This window comes from Xiphophorus hellerii, chromosome 21, assembly GCF_003331165.1.
Source record: "Xiphophorus hellerii strain 12219 chromosome 21, Xiphophorus_hellerii-4.1, whole genome shotgun sequence".
Taxonomy (NCBI): Eukaryota; Metazoa; Chordata; class Actinopteri; order Cyprinodontiformes; family Poeciliidae; genus Xiphophorus; species Xiphophorus hellerii.
In genome coordinates, this window is record NC_045692.1 from 13,102,176 (window position 1) to 13,121,215 (window position 19,040).

General features: G+C 39.8%; 1 protein-coding gene across 1 annotated transcript in view; it reads left to right on the plus strand.

Annotated features, from left to right (window-relative positions):
- Nucleotides 1-2,207: 2,207 nt before the first annotated feature.
- The window catches only part of slco5a1 (solute carrier organic anion transporter family member 5A1), a 39,054-nt gene continuing 22,221 nt past the window's right edge, over nt 2,208-19,040 (plus strand). Inside the window, exons 1-2 of the mRNA XM_032551046.1 lie at nt 2,208-2,320; nt 2,757-4,192. Of these exons, the coding sequence (XP_032406937.1) occupies nt 3,187-4,192 (1,006 nt within the window). The 5' untranslated portion in view covers nt 2,208-2,320; nt 2,757-3,186. The remainder of the gene's footprint in view (nt 2,321-2,756; nt 4,193-19,040) is intronic.

The window sequence follows — 19,040 nt, forward strand, 5'->3', positions numbered from 1 at the left end:
TTTTCACCTAAAAGTACAATATTTAAGGGACAATTAACACTGCTGCCAATCCCATCTTGAACTACTTCGCAAAGAAGATTGCTGAAGAATTCAGTATAGATAGCTGGTAGAAACATTCCCAGAAATCCTGTAAGTGCAGTTTATAGCTACAGGAACGAAAGAGGAGCAGAATGAGAAGAAGTGACCGATAACACAGCCGGTGATTCAGGAAATTAATAATTCAATGTCCTCAGAGGAAACCATTTATCTATTTAATTGACCGACAGATCGGCGGGAGAAATGATCAGAGATAAGTATAATATCCTCAGGATCTCAGAATCATTAAATTCTCATCTGCAGCGACACAAAACACGTGTTCACGAGTTACAAATATCGAGAAGTGTGCAAAAGATTAATATCTTCAAAAACATTTTAGCTGTGTCAGCAGGAATATCATCTGTTCTGATCCAGTTTTAGCCACAGAGTGGTATCGGTCTGTGTTTGTGACGTCAGACACAGCCGGACACAGATCGCTATTGTCCGCGTGAGGCTGCCTGGGACCACTGACCGGCCGCTGCTATGTCAGCAAGGGTCCCAGCTGTCCACATGACGAAAGAGGCCCACCATATGTGCCGACAAGCATGCTCGTCCATGCAGGCCGAGTTTTAGAGTAACCTCAGCCTAGTTTAGATTAATAAACTGCGGAGACGCATTTATTAAGGACTCCGTTTTTTTCTTTATGTTTATTTTTTTTATTTCTGTTATAAATCCCTCGAGCGCGTGTATTACTTCACTCTGCTTCAGATTTAATCAAATGGGAAGAACAGAAAAAGTTGCTCACGGAGATATATGTTCCGACTTGACTTTTGTGGCGTAAACAACAGGATCAAGACGCCTTTATGTTTTGCGGGCTCTCCACCATTTACACACCGGCGTACTTGGCGGAGCACCGAAATAAGCGGGGTTTGCACATTAATTAATTACACAAATAAATAAATAAATTAATAAATAAATAAATAAATAAAATACAGAAGCGATAGGTGTCTGCTCTCTGTTACCATACCATTGTTGCTTTGAAGATTAAAAGGCATCGTTAACTGAGACGAAGTTTATTAATTATCTGAATTATGAAGTTTCACTTAAGAAAGGACAGCAGCAGATAGCACATCCAAAAGGCTCAAACATTTAAAAACAACAAAATTAATAAGGGAGAGAGAACATAATTTAGTAATAGAAGATAAACAACATTTTAACAAGTGTCACAGATGGATCAATAGACATAATAACACTCAGCAAAAGAAAACAAAGTTTAAATAAGTGATCTTGGACAACTATTGAGACACTTTGCAAATCTAGCCTTGATGGACGAGTGGCAAGAAGACAGACATTAAAGAAAGAAAGACACAAAAAGTTCAGTTTGTGGTTTTGCTCTAGTTCAATTAGAACAGTCATAAAAGGTCATCTGCACATGATTGTGTAAAATCATGTGAGTAGTTGTGAACGCAAACTCTATAAGGTTTCCTGTACAGTACATGCTTAATTCAGAAATGTTTCAGACTGTGGGTCTTTACAGTAGAGCTGAATCTTAAAGTGATATTGCAGTTAATTTTTGTGGTTGCAACTCTCCCAAAGCCATATGCTACCCAGAGGAGTGAGCCACATTCAAATATCAAATATAGGCATTGAATTTAATTGAATGCCAGGCTCTCCATTGAATAATTTTATTGTTATCAATTAAAAACCTGATTGAATTCCAGTGTTTGGTTGCTTTAGGGTTACCCCTCCTCGCGTCAGAAACGCTTGTCATTCATTTGATCCGACTGATAAGCCGGCTAACTGGTAAGGAACAAATCCATATTTGGGTTTTTGTCTCGAAGTTGTAAATATGAATGTTTTTGGGGGGGAAATAGTAGCTTTTGGCAAATTCTTTAAGTAAAGTTTAAGTAAAACGACTGAGGAGACTGCTGTGCTGTCATATTCCTTAATCTGTTCAAAATCACAGAGTGTTCTTCATTCATATATTTTTAAAGACGCATACATTTTAAAGGTGAGACTGAATGTCTCGAAAACAGCTTTTTGTTTTTATTATCGTAAAAATTACACAGTCAATAAATTACCTTCTATTGTCAGCTACTTTTGTCACGTAATACAAAGTTTAGAGTGCTTTACCTGCTCTAAATTACTCTTGAAAGACAGATCTTTAGAATTTCCGACAGTCCTCGAACCATCGCCTCCTCCTCCCCGGCAGCAGCAGCAGCCGCTATCCGCATCAAGCAGCTTTCATTCAGTGAGTGGCTGCTGAGCGGAGAACAACAGGCTACCTCTCTCCTCTCGGTCCGCTGTGAGTATAACAACCTTCAGTCACACCGTCAGTTATTTCGACGCGGGTTTTAAGGTTGCAAATGTGTCGTTAATAAGGCTCGGGTTGAATTTGTGTTGATTTTATTCTCAAAGTGGTGTCTGAGATGTTCGTGGAGAGCGTGGTCTTTTGTTCTCCGTTTATTTTTTTACATTTTGTTATTAAATAAGACAATTAAAATGTATTAACGTAACACGATGGCAGAGAACTTGTTTTGGTTTTTTTTATTTAGAATTTTATTCGTTTACATTTTTAAGGACATATTTTTATGAAATTGTATAGCGATATTAATCCCGTTTCGACACCCAGTAAAAACAGCAACACGATACATCAAAGTATTTTATTTTTTTACAGATTTTTAAACATACCGTCGTCAGAAATCTTCATATTGACTGTGTTTTTTTTTTTTATTCCCCAGGATGCTGCACAGCTATGTGACAAAGAAAATATTTAAGCCAGGCTGCTGTCTAACAAAGAGCCATAAAGTCAATATCAACATGTGACATCATCGTTTTCTTACTGGTAACATGTTCAGTTTGAATCAAATGCTGACAAAACGGTCTCTAGAAAATCTCAACTTGTAAAAAAAAACAACAACAAAAATAGAAAAAAGGTGTTGCTCTATTGTCATCAATCAAGAAAGCACAACTGTTAAAGATGTCCAAGCATGTCCAAGTCCCAAAGTTTTACTTCTAGAAAGGCTTCTCTGTTGGGATAAGAAATGTGGACTCAACCATGAATATAAACAGAGGTATTGAGTCTGTCTCAGTCCTATTGGCCAGAAAGTCTTCTGTCCACCTCAGCAACCTGCACCACATCTACAATATCGCTGTGTGCACTGGCTACTGATGGACCCGTTACCACGGACACAAGGATTCAACTCCAGCTGCACCATGACTTCATCAGACCACGACGAGACGGGGAGCGATCTGTCCGAGTCCATGGAGATCCGTGAGCTTCAGGACCAGTACGTCTCTGCCGAAAACTGCTTCAAGTCCAAAAGTTTACCCATCCTGAATGGACCATGCGAGCATGGTGTTGGCCCCTCTGCACACCCTCAGCAGGTTGGTACAACTTGTTCCTGCGTGGCCGTGGAGGACAGCCGGGCCCTCCAGCTCAAGACCCCAGAATCCAGCCAGGCGGAATCCCCCTCCTCATGGACGGACTTCTCCCCCTCAATGTCCAGCATGGTCGGGCTGAGCAGCTCCATGCCGGTGGAGGGTCACAGGCCCGCTGGCTTCAGAGGCAGAAAACTTGGTTTCTCTCTGAGCCGGTTTATTCAGATCCCGGCCAGAAAGTGTGTGCGGGTTATCCTGAGCGACTCGCGTTGCTTCTTGTTCTGCATGTGCTACCTGACCTTCATTCAGTCCCTGATGGTTTCGGGCTACCTGAGCAGTGTCATCACCACCATTGAGAAGCGCTACAGCCTACGCAGCTCTGAGTCCGGCCTGTTGGTCAGCTGCTTTGACATCGGCAGCCTGCTGGTGGTTGTCTTCATCTCTTACTTTGGCGGCAGGGGTCAGAGGCCGCGCTGGCTGGCCGTTGGCGGTGTCGTGATAGCCGTGGGGGCAGCGTTGTTCTCCCTGCCGCATTTCATCTCCCCACCATACCAGATCCAGGAGATGAACTCGTCAGCGGGCCACGAAGGTCTCTGCCAAAACGAGAACGGCAGCAGGCGGGAGATGGAAGTGGCGTCTTGCCCCCGAGATCAGGAGGGCAATGAGCACAACCTCTATGTGGCGCTTTTCATTTGTGCTCAGATACTCATTGGCATGGGGTCAACACCAATCTACACCCTGGGGCCCACCTACCTGGACGACAACGTGAAGAAAGAAAACGCTTCTTTGTACCTGGGTAAGAGAAGCTGGATTTGATGGCACATGTGAAATCATTGCAACCAGACAGAAAAGCTCTGGTCTGTCTAATTTACTTGGTTTTTAAGATGTTGTAGCAGAGTTGGGTGGTCCATTTCAAGGATCCTTCTCTATCTCGAAAAGTATGAAGCTTAGGGGTTTTTCAGGGCTGCATAATAATGGAAAACAAATAGTGTTTAAAGAAATAGACTAAGCTTTAAACCTTATTGTCTTTGTGTAATGTCCAACTGTTTGGCCAGTCATCTTTAAATCATGACTGTAGGTAAAATTATTTATGAAGTACAATCATACTGAAAGGTAAACATTTACCATAAACTCTGGAAAATTGAGTGTGGAAATTTTTGGAATTTTGACAAGAAAAAAATGGTTTAGCAACCCTGTAATGTATTTGTAATGAATAAGCAAATGTTCCTTGAGTAATCTCACCAGTCCCGAGTTGACGGCACAACCTGTGACTGGTATGTGACTGGAAGCATGCCGAGTTCTTGATAATCAACCAAGCTGATTTCATTGCCATCAAAATGGATTTGATTATATTTTTGATTAGATTTAGAAGGCAGCTTATAACCATCATGTTGATCAGGGCGATATAAGCTTGCATGCCAATGCAAAGCTTTTGTCCTTCTGATTTAATCTGAGTGGCATTCGACCTCTGCATAGCCCTGAGGTGGACAAAAATACTGCAGGCCAGAGGTAAACGTATGATAGACATGAACAAAATGCAAAAGTAAGTTGCTTATGGACAAAGGGCCACTCACATCTTCTTCTGAGTATTTGTGCATAATACAGATGTGATCTTAGGTGAGTCTGTCGACTGGAATGAAAGTTGCTCTCCTGTCTAACAAGAACTGACAGGATACTGCTGTGTTTTCCATGGTAGCAGGTTGTTTTCTCTTTGTCCATGATCGCTCATCCCTAAGCCATTCAGGCATTTCATTACATAGTATCCATATATTTATTTGGTATGCTGGAACTTTCGTGACCTTATTAAATTAAGATTGCTGCGCTGCTTGTCACATTCCTCTCATAGTTCATGGAGAAGATCCTGACTGCAGAAGTAATCTCAACTTGTATCTGTCTGGGTTTTTGTTGTTGCATTGTTGGGATTTGGAGAACTCACACATTGTGTACAGGTTCTCACAAAAAGCCACAAAAAAGCCACAAATAAAGAGGTCAATATCATTGTCATTTTAACATGGCTCCAGCTGTATTGTGGCCAAAAGAAGTATTGCATTGCCCCTAAATGTCCGCATTTTGTCCCGTTACAGCGAGAAATTGTATGTTAAGATTTTATGTGATGTATCAACACAAAGGGGTGACAATAGTAGATGCTTTTTACTTCTTATTGTTCTTATGTGGAGAAAACCTAAAACTACACATTACTTTGAGCACACCAAACACATTGAAACATGGCGGTTATGCAATCATTCTGCAGGGAAGCTTTCCTGAAACTGAAAAATGGAAACTCGTCATAGTCTGTGGGAAGATGGATGTAAGTAAAGGCAGGCTAATCCTGGAAGAAAACTTTAGACTGGAACAGATGTTCACCTTCAAACAAGTTCAAAGCATACTCATGTGTTAGTCAATGACTGGATTTAAGTCCTTTTATAATCTTTGTCAAAATTTGAAAATGTATGATTATGTGAAAAAACCTAAGAGGCTTGCTGCAGTAAGGGTGGCAGTATTAACCCAGGGAGACGGAATGCCTTGAAAATTGTAATTGTTACCTGACAAAAAGCAAAACGTTTCATGCTTTGTTGAATGATTATGCAAGGCATGGTATTATTAGGTCAGTTGTAATACAAAATGTAAAATACAACAGGAGAGAAAGATCCACATGTTGACAAAGGTAATAAATGTTAGACTTAAAGCAAATACAGACATTTTATTCTGCTATCTTTCAGACTTTTTTTTAGGCTTTTAGTTGAACTCTGCTAGACAAAAAGGCATTAAAACAGTTGCGCAACATTGACCACAGTGTTGGGACTTGGCACTCACTGAGGTATCGCACGCCTCATGGAGCATATTCGTTGCCTACCTTTGAGACCCAGCATTGATCTGATCCATGCGTCAAGGGGAGCCAGTGCAGCAGAGCTGTTGAACCAGACACTGAAAACAAGGGAGAAAAGATCCTTCGGCACTTTCTTTTCCTGCTCTCACTTTAGTAAGGTGGTCCAGAGGTAATGCATCAATGCTTACAGATATACTGTTGCCCAGATTTCCCTGCGAAGCTGCACTCATGACCTTGGTGGCTATGTCAGAGGACTCGTAGGGGGATCATCCACTTCCTTCCAGTAAAGCAGTGTTTGGGGAAAACAAAGATTTGTTCTCACATGGCAGAGAGGGAGTAGATAGGTGAAGGAAAACGTCCTTGGTTTGTGTTGCAGCCACTCAGATAACCATGGTAACTAGATGTTAGTTGTGTTATTTGCTCTCTTTTGCTATTTTTACCTCTTTTTTTAGTTGTATTTTGAGTCAGTTCATGCTTGAATGAAGCTGAATCTGTGCTTGCACTTACCAATTTCCATATATCTCCAAATTCATTATATCCGGATATAGGTTACCCATCGCTGTAGGAGATATTTCCTCACATCTTATGAATGTAAAGCAACCCAAAGCAGCAACCCAAAGGGGAGGAGCAGCTCGCTTTTCTGGGACAATGCGGTTTACAGTGAGGGGGTACTTCTTGTGTCATTGGAGAGACACAAAACCCCCTGACCCACTTTGCTGTAGCAACAAACATATTCAATATGATTTAACTTCATCACATATTGTTACATTAACACCACAAACCCTAATGTGTTAGAGCAGAGTAGAGCATTATTGTGAAGTGGAATGAAATTCAAGCAAATAAAAATCTGAAAAGTGTGGGCTGCATGTTTAGACCCTTTTTATCCTGATACATATAAATAAAATCCAGTGCAACCAAGTCGACATCAGCTTTTCTGTGGAGGCCGATTTGCGTTATAAAACATTATCCCAAACTTTGGACATTTCATGCTAACAGATGTGGAAGAAGTCTTTTGACACATTGCTTTGTTTGTTTAAAACACTTGAGTGGTGTGGATGTTCATCTCCCACTAGGACAACAACTCTACACATATAAGTGTTTACAAGCTACATTGTAGTGATTTGAACACAGATGCACACCAGACTTTTATTTTTATTTAAACAATCTTAAACCATATATTATTTTCCTTGACAATTGTGCTTTAATTTGCATTGGTCAGTCACGTAAAAACCAAGTAACACACTAAAGTTTGAGTATAACGTGGCAATATGTGGAAAAAGTTCAAGGGGTATGAATACTTTTGTGAGGCACTGTGCCATAGCCACTGTATTTTATCTAAAGTTTGCATCAGGTCAGCTGATTAACAGTGCCATAAAAGGAGGACAAACTTTAATCGCTTTTGTTCGTTTACTGCTGTGTCAGCTTGTTCGTTCTCTCTTCCTGCGTCGACCGCACGTCTCCAAGATCTTACCGATCAATAAACATACTTCTTGTTGTCCAGTCCCTGATTTATTCCATCCTCCAGACAGAGCCAGTGACCTGAGGATATAATAGGAGGTTGAGATTTACAACCAAATGATGCTGACAAACTTCTCGGTATTGAATGACATTAGTGATTGGGTCCATGTGATTCCCGCCTTGTGTTTGCATGAAAATTCATAAGAAGTTGCACCAGGGTCTGCGTAAATTCCAGTCTTGCATCATTTGATGCACTATGTTTCTTTTTTGTAACCTTTCGCTGTCTAAGCCTCGCAATTCCTTTGCAGGCAGCGCCGCATGTCCTTCTTTCTGCAGGGCAAATTTAATGGATCCCTCTTGCCTCTGCTTTAACAAGCATGCAGTGCAGAAAACTAAAATGCAAGTGTGTGTGATTGGTTTTTTCTGCATTATTAATGTCTATTAGGCGCTCCTGAAGGGACAAGGGTAGAGCCAGCATTTAACACAGCAGGCTTGTTGAAGCTGCAAGGAAAGAGATAAAAAAAAAAAAAAGGTGGGCACCGGTTTATGAGGACATATTTGACTTCCGCCGAGAGTTTTCTGAAGAGCAGTTCTGTGTGCAGCCAGACATGCTCGCATGGACACAGGGGGTGTGTTTTATGTGGACAAATTTAGAAAGAACATTTGCTCTCACTAAGTTCCCCTGAAAGTGTGTGCGGCGGGTTCTCCTGCAGATTGAAGGAACAAACACCACTTGAGTGCTAGTTTGTAGTTGAACCTCTGTGTTTGTCATTGCCCTGGCGTGAGTCAATCTCATCAAACTGTGTGTGCTGTCCTGTTTTGCTGCAGCCAAAGCAAATGCAGAATGTGCACACACACAGACATGTCCCTGGAGGACTCGTCTCTACTGCCCCCTGTCTGTCCCATCCAGATGAAAGATCGTGTTTCAGTCTCGAATTTAAGGTATGGCCCCATCAAAACGCTGGCATGCTTATAGATGACGAGCCGGCCCCGCTTCATCACTGTCCCTCTGGCTTCTCCTCACATGCGGCTTGAATATCACTGCTCCCTTTCCCAGAGCACAGTCAGGGTTACTCAGCAGCAGACGACCTTTTCTAGCCGCGTGCTGCTCAAACAGCTTTAGCCACTACTGTACGATTACTATGACTCCCTGCGTGAACCGCTGACCTCTGTGAGGCTGATCCTGCACCACCAGTGACAGCATGTGCTTTTAAAACGTGTCCCTGCGGGAGGGAGAGGGAGATATTCGAGGAGAGAAGGAACAGTTGGGTGTGGGGGTGTGTTTGGGTCTATAAAAGCAGAGTCTCAGCCATAACTGTAAATTAGTTTTTACATCGGTATTAAATAACAGTTGGTACTGTAATTGAGTTGTTTTGACAGCAAAGGAAGGTTCTTCAGGAAAATATATGAAAGGCTTTTTATGACAGGAAAGACTTTGTTCCTGGTAAACGAGAAGGAAGCAGACTCTCCTTCTCGTCTTATCAAATCTTTGATTTGGCAGTTAAAATGTGTTTGAAGTTTAATTTTAATTGCAAAAACTTACTTGGCTGAATAAAGGTCAGATAATCGATATTTATTCCAATCACTCTAAAAAAGCTTTTTGTTGATATAGAAAATAACTTAATTGAACAGCTCTGCAATTAAACTAATTTATCATAAAACTTTGGTTTGATCAAAAAAGCCTTTCTCTAAGTATCCTGGAACACTTTAATTGAAACCTTTTTAGGCAATATTTTATCACTGCTTTTTGGTGCCTTCAGTATAAATTGTTGAACATAAAATACCCCAGAATTATTATTTCTGTCCTTTTTTACCCTTTCATGATTTTGGGATCATTATGCTACTTGCTGAAAGAGGCTTTGTTGTTTATGATATAGACATGATTCTATATTTATGCAAATATTTAAAATAGATTTTCGAAGAAATATTGTAGATTTCCAATCATTTCTGCTCTCTGATAAAAGTTTTTCTTACTTAATATTTCCTAGATCTCCACGTACTCCAACTGTTTTCCAAGAGGAATGAACACAAGTTTGATTAGACTCAGTCAATTAAGAAATGACAAAGGAATACTTTTATTTTTCTAGCTGTAGAGATTTCAAGTCCTTTAACCTCCATTACTCTCATTAGCCTCCGTAGCACAACTCAGCCGCCCTTTTCTGTTAAGAAATGAATTTCTGTCTTTAATTACTTCTTGTTTGTCTTTTGCTGTGGGATCAGTGTGTTCTGTGATGAATATCAGGCTTCTGCTATTGTGCTGACTAAGCTGCTTTGGTGTTCAACATATCTATCTGTGTTGGCGCTTACTGTCCAACATGCCAAAGAGAATCAACTTGGACATCTTGCCTTTCCTTTTACACTCTCGTCATGTCTACTTTCGCATCTTCTCAGCCCTTTTAAAGTCTATTTTCATGCTGATCCAACCTTTAGGCCAGTAGTAGGGGAGTTATTTTTCTGTAAGAGACCGGGAGGCAGAGTAGGAGGAAGCATTAAGCCTGCTCAGGAACAGTCTGGCTATTGTTCTCCTTGACCTCTGCGATGCTGTGATGACCTGTGACTAGAGGAAAACTGCCGGAAAGAAAGATGTTCATGAATTTTATGTAAATCTTAAGAATTTGGTGACACATTTGGTGTAATTTGTAGTCATTGTACCATATAGATGTTAACTTTCTCTGTCCCTGAGTTTTTCTGCCTTGCTTCCAGGACATAGCACTCTGCACTGAACTTCCTGAACACGATGGGCCTCTCTTTGGCTGAGATGGATGGCTGTAAACATTTCTGACCTAACCCAGGGGGGGAGCATTGTTTTGCCCTTGCATGCACACATTCACATTCATTGAAGTTGGAAGGAAATTATGCATTGTGAGTCAAGATGGAAATGTAACCTTAAATGTGCAGAGATGGGGATGAGGGTCGACTCTGTGCTGTTCACTAAGCTTCAAGCTTATTCTGAATTATCTAACCTTTGATTTTTAGTAAGATTCTAACTTTGATTTTTGTGAAGTGTCCACAATTAAGAAAATGAATGGTGCATTAATTGACTATTTTAAATAATTATGCATACTGCACTTTTGTTCTTAGTATTTATACAAGTATAGAGTTGTTGTGAGCCAGTAGAAGTGGGCGTGAATGAGAGGGGAAAAAGGAACAGCTGGGTTTGTTGTTCCGGAGATGCAGAAGTGCACCTGCGCTTTGGGTTTGGTTAGGTTTTAAAGTGTGTGCGTTGTCCTTGGCTTGTAGATGTGCTCAATGTTTCCTGATATACTTCTGGTTTTCCTGCAACTGCGCCACATTGTTTGAACATCTGTGCTTGCATAGACATGGCAGATGAGATGTGAGTCGTCAACTGTAGTTTCAATCATTCATTTGACAGGAAGAGTTGTGCATCCATGTGTATGACGTACCTAAGCTGCAAAGCACCAGGCATGTCAACCTTTTTCTGTTTGGCTGATTTAAAGAAATTGTGATGGCAAAAGCAATGTTTTTGCATATAATGGGATGTAGTTTGACAGTAGGTTATGTAATGTCTTTGGGAAGGTTTACAGTCTCAATTTCCAGCTTGTGTCTTCTTGGGTAAGATACTGTTCAACATTCTTCCTATTCATGTTTGATGTTTGGCCAATAATATATTGCAATACAAAAAACATGTTGTGAAGTTCAACTTTTAGATATAATATAATGAAATGGTAACTGCACGAGTTTCTGTCCTCAAAAAGCAAATCAATCGAAATATATAATGCTACACATTGTTTTGCCGTTTTGTGAAAGCAAGATGTTTTATTTTTTTTTCCCCACTGCTCAATCTCCTAAAAAAAGTCTCTATGTTGGAAAATATTTTTTTGTTATAGGTTGTTTTTGTGCAAAGAACTACATATGATGGTGCCTCATAACAAAAGCTTATTTATGCTCTTGGAGTAATAAATATCCTAAGTACAAAACCTAATCCCTGTTTAAAACCATTTAATTTGAACTTTACCAGGTGTGAGATCAGCGCTGTTTCTGGGTCATTTTCCCTCTTAAGCAGTAAAGTGCAGTCTTGGTGGAGTGAAATTGGATGGTACATTCCTGGCTGAAGCTGAAAGGACACAGCTTCAGCACCAAGAACCATATTGCTGTGCCATGTCTGGCATTGAGAGTCTGAAAAGCTGCAGGTGCAAGCTTATGGCAAACTAAAACCCAAGCTGCTCGAATGGATTCACACTCGCAGCCCCCCGACAATAATGTGGCTCTACCCCCGGTCCAAATGCCTGATTCATGGCCACTCATCAGCGGAACGCTTCTCCTCCACCCTCTCCAATGCTGGAACATTAAATATTCACAGAAAACCCCAAAGAATAGAAACAGGCTCTCTGGATATCAGTGCAGAACTTGTTTAGTGGGCACGTTTTGGTAAAAGGAGGAATAAAATTAAACCCAAAGCTATCATCAAACACACTTCTGTTATAATCAGAAACTTTTCCTCCACAATGTAGAGGTCAGTTCTCTTAAAAAAGGCTCTTTTTAAAAAAAAACAACTTATCGTATCTTTAATCCCACAAATTTGATGACTAATCTTCAGCTGGAATGGCTTTTTGACTTGACAGCTCTTTAAGAATGTGACTGGTGGAAAGTAAAGCTCAGTTTCTGCATTTAAGTCTTAGTCTGTGCTTTACTTACTCACATATATAATCTTTTTCACGGCAAAAAGAAGGCTCAAATAGATATTTGAACAAGAAACATTTAGTTTAGCACAGAAATCATGTTTGTTGAAAAGAAAGTTGGATTACGTGCAAACCCACTAAAGATGATGGATTAGTTAAATTAAATAAAGGGATTTGCTAAATGTGGCAGTGAGTGAAAGGCTTCTAAGAGCTGTTAGGATGTGCAGCAATTTGAAGCAGAAGAATCACAAAGGAAGAAAAACATTTCTTCAGTGCTCCGCCGTTGAAAGACGCTCCAGTATTGAAGCATATAGAAATGTGGAGAATTGGTTTTTCTTTCAGGGAAAAGAAAAGCTGAAAAAAAATGTACAGTTGTAGAGACTACTCGAACATTGCAAATAATTTTCACCTTTTCATGCGTTTGCTTACAACAGGCCTTCATCCAGCAATGTTATCTCCAAGGCTGAGGGTGGTAATTAAAATTTTAACTGTCTCAACTGTATATACTTCTAAAAACTCAGTAACTGCATAGATTAAAAAAAAAATTATTGTGTGCATCACAAAACACAAAGTACATGGGCCAGATATTTGTATACAACAGATTTTTCAGCTCTGTCATGGCTTTGTTTGGCGCTGGTGGTCTTGTGCTCCTTTGCTCATTTCCTACATGGCCTTTTAGTGTAAGAAAATGAGCCATCTGCCATGAAATATTTCATACTGGCCAAGCTTAAGCTGATGCTCCTCTTGGGAACGTTCTGTACGTGGTATGCTGTAAAAAAAAATATGGTTATGCAACTACAAATATTATTTGACGGTAGGAGGTCACTCAGTTATTTTGTTTTTGATCAAGGATCATAATCTCTCATTATTTAATAGGCGTCAGCTGGTCTGCACAACCAGAAACCACAATTTGTTGGAATATAGTGTATATGACAGGAAATATATTTTCTGAAAAGAATGATAGTGGGTTGCCATGACAAGAAAGATAATAATTTCTAGTAATATTTACAGATAAATCCAACTTGATGTAATTGGCTTTAATTCAGAGCAGAAGAGCAATTTTTAGTACCACTGCTGCTAAAACACTTATGTCAGGTATAAAAACCTGGTGATTTATTTGGGCGCTGATACATGAACTGAAGCAAAAATACAGACTTTAAAACTTACAAAATGCAAAATTGCAAAATTTCAAGTAAATGTGCATTTTGCCCAAAAAGCATTTTTTTAGGCTACATTGGTAAGAAGTTATTACCTGGTTAATTGAGCGGACTATCTTCTGCATGCATGGTGTTTGCCCAGTTTGTTGTTAAAAGAGTACAAGTTTACTTTAACAAGACTAGTGGGTACTTAAGTTGGTGCACATCAGGTAACAACAGTAAAGCGAAACACCTAATTCAAAGGATCTTGTTCTAAACCAGGGATCTGCAGCTCTAATCAAAAGGCTGAATGAATTCACTGCCACATCAGCAAGTTTGGCTAAGGCCTGATCAATTTGATTCAGGTGTGATGGAGCAAGGAGCCATCCAAAAGTTGCAGGACCGTAGCACTATAGGAGTTGCAAACTCCTGTTCTAAAAGTCAGTCCAATATCCCGATTTTGTCTTTATTAGCTGAGTACTCAGTGGTCCTGTCACGTGTATCCATGGAGCACAGGAGAGGGGACAGCTACGCTCTGACCTGATATGCATTGTTACACAAACTGGGTTTCTCTTCATCTCTCATGTTTCTGGTTGATTTGGAGTGTTTTTCCTTTGTTGATGGTCTCACAGCCTTTGGCTCCTTAAATAAATTCTGCCTGATCAGATTTCTGACAGCAGCAGATTTGCCATCTTCTGCTGTCAGTGCAGCCCCAGAAGGCTTACAACAGCAATAGAATCTGAAAAAATGTTGATTAAGTTTTTGATATATGACCTTTCTAATGCACACTAAAGGAAAAGTGTAGGTTGTACGGGTCCCTCAGGAGTGTACTTCCAGGCTACACCTTTTTCTTTGTGGAGCAGCTGATTCACTGGTTTTAACAGTTATTTGCCATGCACAGCATATTCTCTTGGATCTGAAATCAGTGAAGAAGGAAAAGTGCATTGCTTGTGGTGTTGGTGCTGCTTCACCGGCTGACTGTTACCTCAGGCTGTTGAAAGCAACTGGGGAGAAGCTAAATATAGAGAAAACCCCTTCGTTCACTTCTTTTTTTTCCTAAATATTTGATTTAGCAAAGTGTGTGTGGGGAACCCCTGCATGGAGAGTATCTTAGTCTGCATGAAAAATGAATGCAGTGTACTGTTTGGATGGTTTTATCCGCTGTGACAAAGATTTGAACTGTTATGCAGTGAGAGCGTTTGGTTCCACACAGTAAATAAATGTTAATCCAAAGCCATTTGAAGAAAGAGTCACTGATGTGATTATTTTAGTTTAGAAGTGGGTTGTGAGAAATGTTGGGTTGTGGAAGGCAGTTTTCAGATGCTGATCAAGTTCTTATGTCCCTTATTATTAACCATGCTTTGTCTCAGAGGTTTAAATGTAAAGGCAATTTTATTTATATAGCACATCTTCAGCCACAAGGCAATACAAAGTGCTTAGCATGATTTAAAAGGAAATACAAACAAAATAACAAACCAAAGGAAAGAACAAAAGAAGAAAAAGCTAATAATGTTGATCCAAAGTAAATAAACTAGATACTCCTATTCAGGGTTGGTAGATAAGTATAAGTAAGTGTCCTCTGGTCTAATTCCTTTTCTGGTTTGAATAGAATTGGAGTCTAAAAAGTAGTTGTTAAGGTAGTTTATACTGTAAAACCTAAAGGTAAAGGGCTAGAAAGTCACTCAGTGATGCCAGAATGTTTGATCTGAAAGCCTCTTTCAAGCAGTGCTAACAAGGCCCGATCGAGCAATGGTCTGGGTTTGCACCCATCTGTTCTAACAGGATGATGGGGTTTTCCTCTGCATTATCCACTAAAACCTTCATCGTCTTAGTGCAGGGGTGTCCAAACTTTTTGCAAAGAGGGCCAGATTTGATCAAGTGAAAATGCCCGGGGGCCAATAGTTTGTTCGGACATTTTTTAACTACAAAAGTTTCATGCAAATACACTCTGTTATAAAACTATTTTCATTGTCACAATTATCTTTATCTTTCAAATGACAAAAAAACCAAATATAAGCCACTCAGGCAGATGAGAACAACTCTAAAAACACAAATTCTGCAATTCTTTCATATCTGGAGAGTCAGATAACATTGAACAAACTGTATGAAATACCTTAAATTTACATGAGTTTAAAAATATCTTTGCCTCAAGAACATTTTAAACAGGAGTTATAAGTAATGCAAAGTTGTCTGTTATTATTAAATCTTAAAACAAGTTAATTTTGCTCTTGTCATTTACAACATCTTTCAGAAAGTAATAGTTTGTGTCACATCTACAGGTTCATAACATCAACAGTAATAACCAAATCTTACTCAAGAGTTTAATAAAAATAAGTGCCATAAATCCAAGTGCATAAATGTTCTTTTGGCTCTTCACTGTTGATAGTGACAGATGTTATCGTTCAAAATACTCAATTTCATGTCCTCAACTCTCCGTGCCACACTGTTACGTGCCAGGCAAACATTCGCAAATTCTTGCTTCTTCTCAGGGCAAATGTTCTCCACCATTTTCATAACACAGTCTTTGATAAAAGTATCTTCAGTAAAAGGTTTGCCATGTTTAGCTATTAACATGGCCACTTCGTAGCTTGCTTTGGTGGTATTTTCTTTTGACTCAGGCCTGCGTGAAGAATTGCTGTTGTGATGCCAGTGCAGGTTGGAGCTGCTTCAGTTTTTCAGCACGGTCACTCCCTGTTAGCTTGTTGTATGTGTTAGCATGTTTAGTCTGGTAGTGTCTCTTTACGTTGAAATCCTTAAACAAGGCAACCGTCTCACAAATTAGACAAGCACAATTGCCTTGATTTTCAGTGAAGAAGTATTGTAATTCCCATCTCTCTTGAAAGCGGCGGCCCTCACTGTTAACTTGTTTTCTTTGCAGTGGCCATGGCAGAAATGAGTGGAGAGGGGTTTGCTGCACGGAGGCAGAGACTGATAGTATTAAAGTGGTACTGCCACCATTTGGTGAAAGGAGGAATTACAGTTTCAAGTTTTATGATTTATTTATTCTGTTTGACAGTGCAGGCGGGCCATAAATAATACATTATAAGACTGAAGCTGCGGGCCGTATGAAATCTGACCGCGGGCCATGATTGGCCCCCGGGCCGGACTTTGGACATGCCTGTCTTAGTGCATTCCCATAAGATGTGACCTGAAATTTATGTCAGTACTATTTGGGTACTTGCCTGCTTGTTCAATGGTTTCTGTGGTTCACAAATGTACATGGATTGTCTCTTAAACTTGGGATCTGAACTCCACTGTGTGTCTTGAGACAACAACTGGTTGTTTTGGGTTGGTCCCAAGAAATCAAATTAAATATTCTATTTTTTCTAGTAGTTTCTAGGTTGTACCCTCTTCTTCCTTCAGAAATTCATTATTTCTCTGTTGTACAGATATAATCCTGTGTTGGATGCATTCCTTAGAGCCCTTGATCATAATTGATGTGCTACCATCACTCATTTTCTACAAAAGCGTCATGGCCTGTTCCACCACGTTCAAAAGGAGGTCAGATGGGTTGAGATCTATTCACTGTGGAGGCCATTTGGAGTATAATGAACTTGTAACCAGTTGGAGATGATGTAAGCTTTGTGGCATGATGCATTCTCCTGCTGGAAGTAGCCATTAGGAAATGGGTATGCTGTGGTCATAAAGGAGAGGACATGATCAGCATCAACAGTAAAATCGGCAGTAGTATTTACACAATGGTCATTTGTTTTCCAACAATTCAGTCACTTAAGTCTCTTTCCTTCACCATTTGTATTAACAAGCAATTTAGCAGGTGTACCTAACAAAGTGGCCATTGCATATGTCTCTTTTCTTTTAACGATTTTCTACTATTTAAGGTCTTTAAAATACTCTAACACACAGGAGGAAAAATGGATTCATAAAACATCTTAAATTGATTAATGGCATTCTGATGCATAATATCAACCATTCTTTAAGATTGAACATTTTCAGATATAGTCAGAGTCCAATGCTGCTGTCTCTTCTGCATTTCGCCAGCAGAACATGTTTCTAATATATGGCATTAACCTTGTTAAAAAAACAATATACTATGATGTTCTGAAATGCACTTAGTTTTGTCTTTAGTTCTTAACTTTAAAACTAACAAACACAGCCACAGTCTTCATTCAGAGAACTCAAGAGAAGTTTCTTGAAGAACTTGATGAACTTAGCATTTATCCCTGTTTTGATGGGACTTATTGACGATTCAGTACGCATCATAATTGATGTGCTACCATTACTCTATCACTAATTAGATAGTTGTTTCAGCTAATCATCTGCTAGTATGGCCCAAGAAAACTCAATTTTCCCATAGTCTTCACCAGGTTCATACATTTTAGTTTCAGAGCTATCAGCAACTGCATAGAATTTATCTATTCATTCTCTATCTAGAGAGCAAACTGTTTGTGTGGTGCGCTGTTTGTAACTTAATGTCCAAGTCAGTTTAATTTACTGAGCTTGGTGTTGAATTGTGTTGCTTGACTTGATAGAAGCTGAGTTTATTCTTCTTTCTAATTGTTTTCTCACTCATCTGCAGAGCCGCTGTAACCTTCTGGATCTTTAGCTTTTCTCTGGCCTGTTTTTTGTATCCCTGTTATACTTTATTCTGTCTCATAACTTCCATATGATTCACTTTTCCCCCATGTACATAGACCCTTTTCCCCATTAACCTTTGGACAATTGGGAATGGTTAATTTACATTTCTGGTCATAAAGTTTTGCATGTTAAGAGGACCGTCAGTACAGCAAATTTGTTTGAAGATGTTTGCTGCTGTGTATCGAAGAGTAATCTGAACCAGATTAATGTTTTTTGCTGTCGTACCTTTTCTGTTAGCATGTGAGAGGCCACAGTCCCCATGCATGCCCTCTGAGTTAAAGAATAAGGTTAGGACTTGTAAGAAGACACTGCCATGTCAGCAATTTGTCATGACAATGCTGTCATTCCCCCTTTTCATAGTCTTTCTTTTTTGTCTTGCCTCATATGCATGGTGAGGTAAAGGGAGGTCACATGACTGCAGCTATGCCTAGAACACAGGGATACACTGAGGACTCTTGCTCTCTTTCCAACACCAGTAGCCGCATGGATCATCTATCATACAGCTGTCACCTGCGGCCATGCTCTGCAAAGAGCCTCTGGCATTGGGCTGAATTCTCCAGTGCAGCAAATCAGAGTCCTAAATTTGTGCTGCCACGTTTCATACAACTGATGTTGTTGCATAAAGCAGAACAGCTTATTCAGGGTTTGTTTCTGATGTGAAAATGGAATAATATCTCAAAAGGAGAATGAATAGGTAATACATAATGTACACCATAGTGTCATGGCTCTTGTGTAATTCTTTGGAGACAACGTTATTGCATCTTTTAGAAATTAGACAGCTTCTTTGTAATTCCCTGACGATAAGTCTGAGGTCACTGCATTGCTGCCTACCTTCCATCCCCAAGGTTTGCTTAAAGGCTGCCGAGGCTTTGTGGGTTAATAAGGAGGTGGAGTGGTGCATAATTCATTAAAACAAAGTCTGCAACCAAAGACAGGAAACAAATTACGGAGCCAGTATCAAGCCTCTGGTGCACATATTGAAGGCTG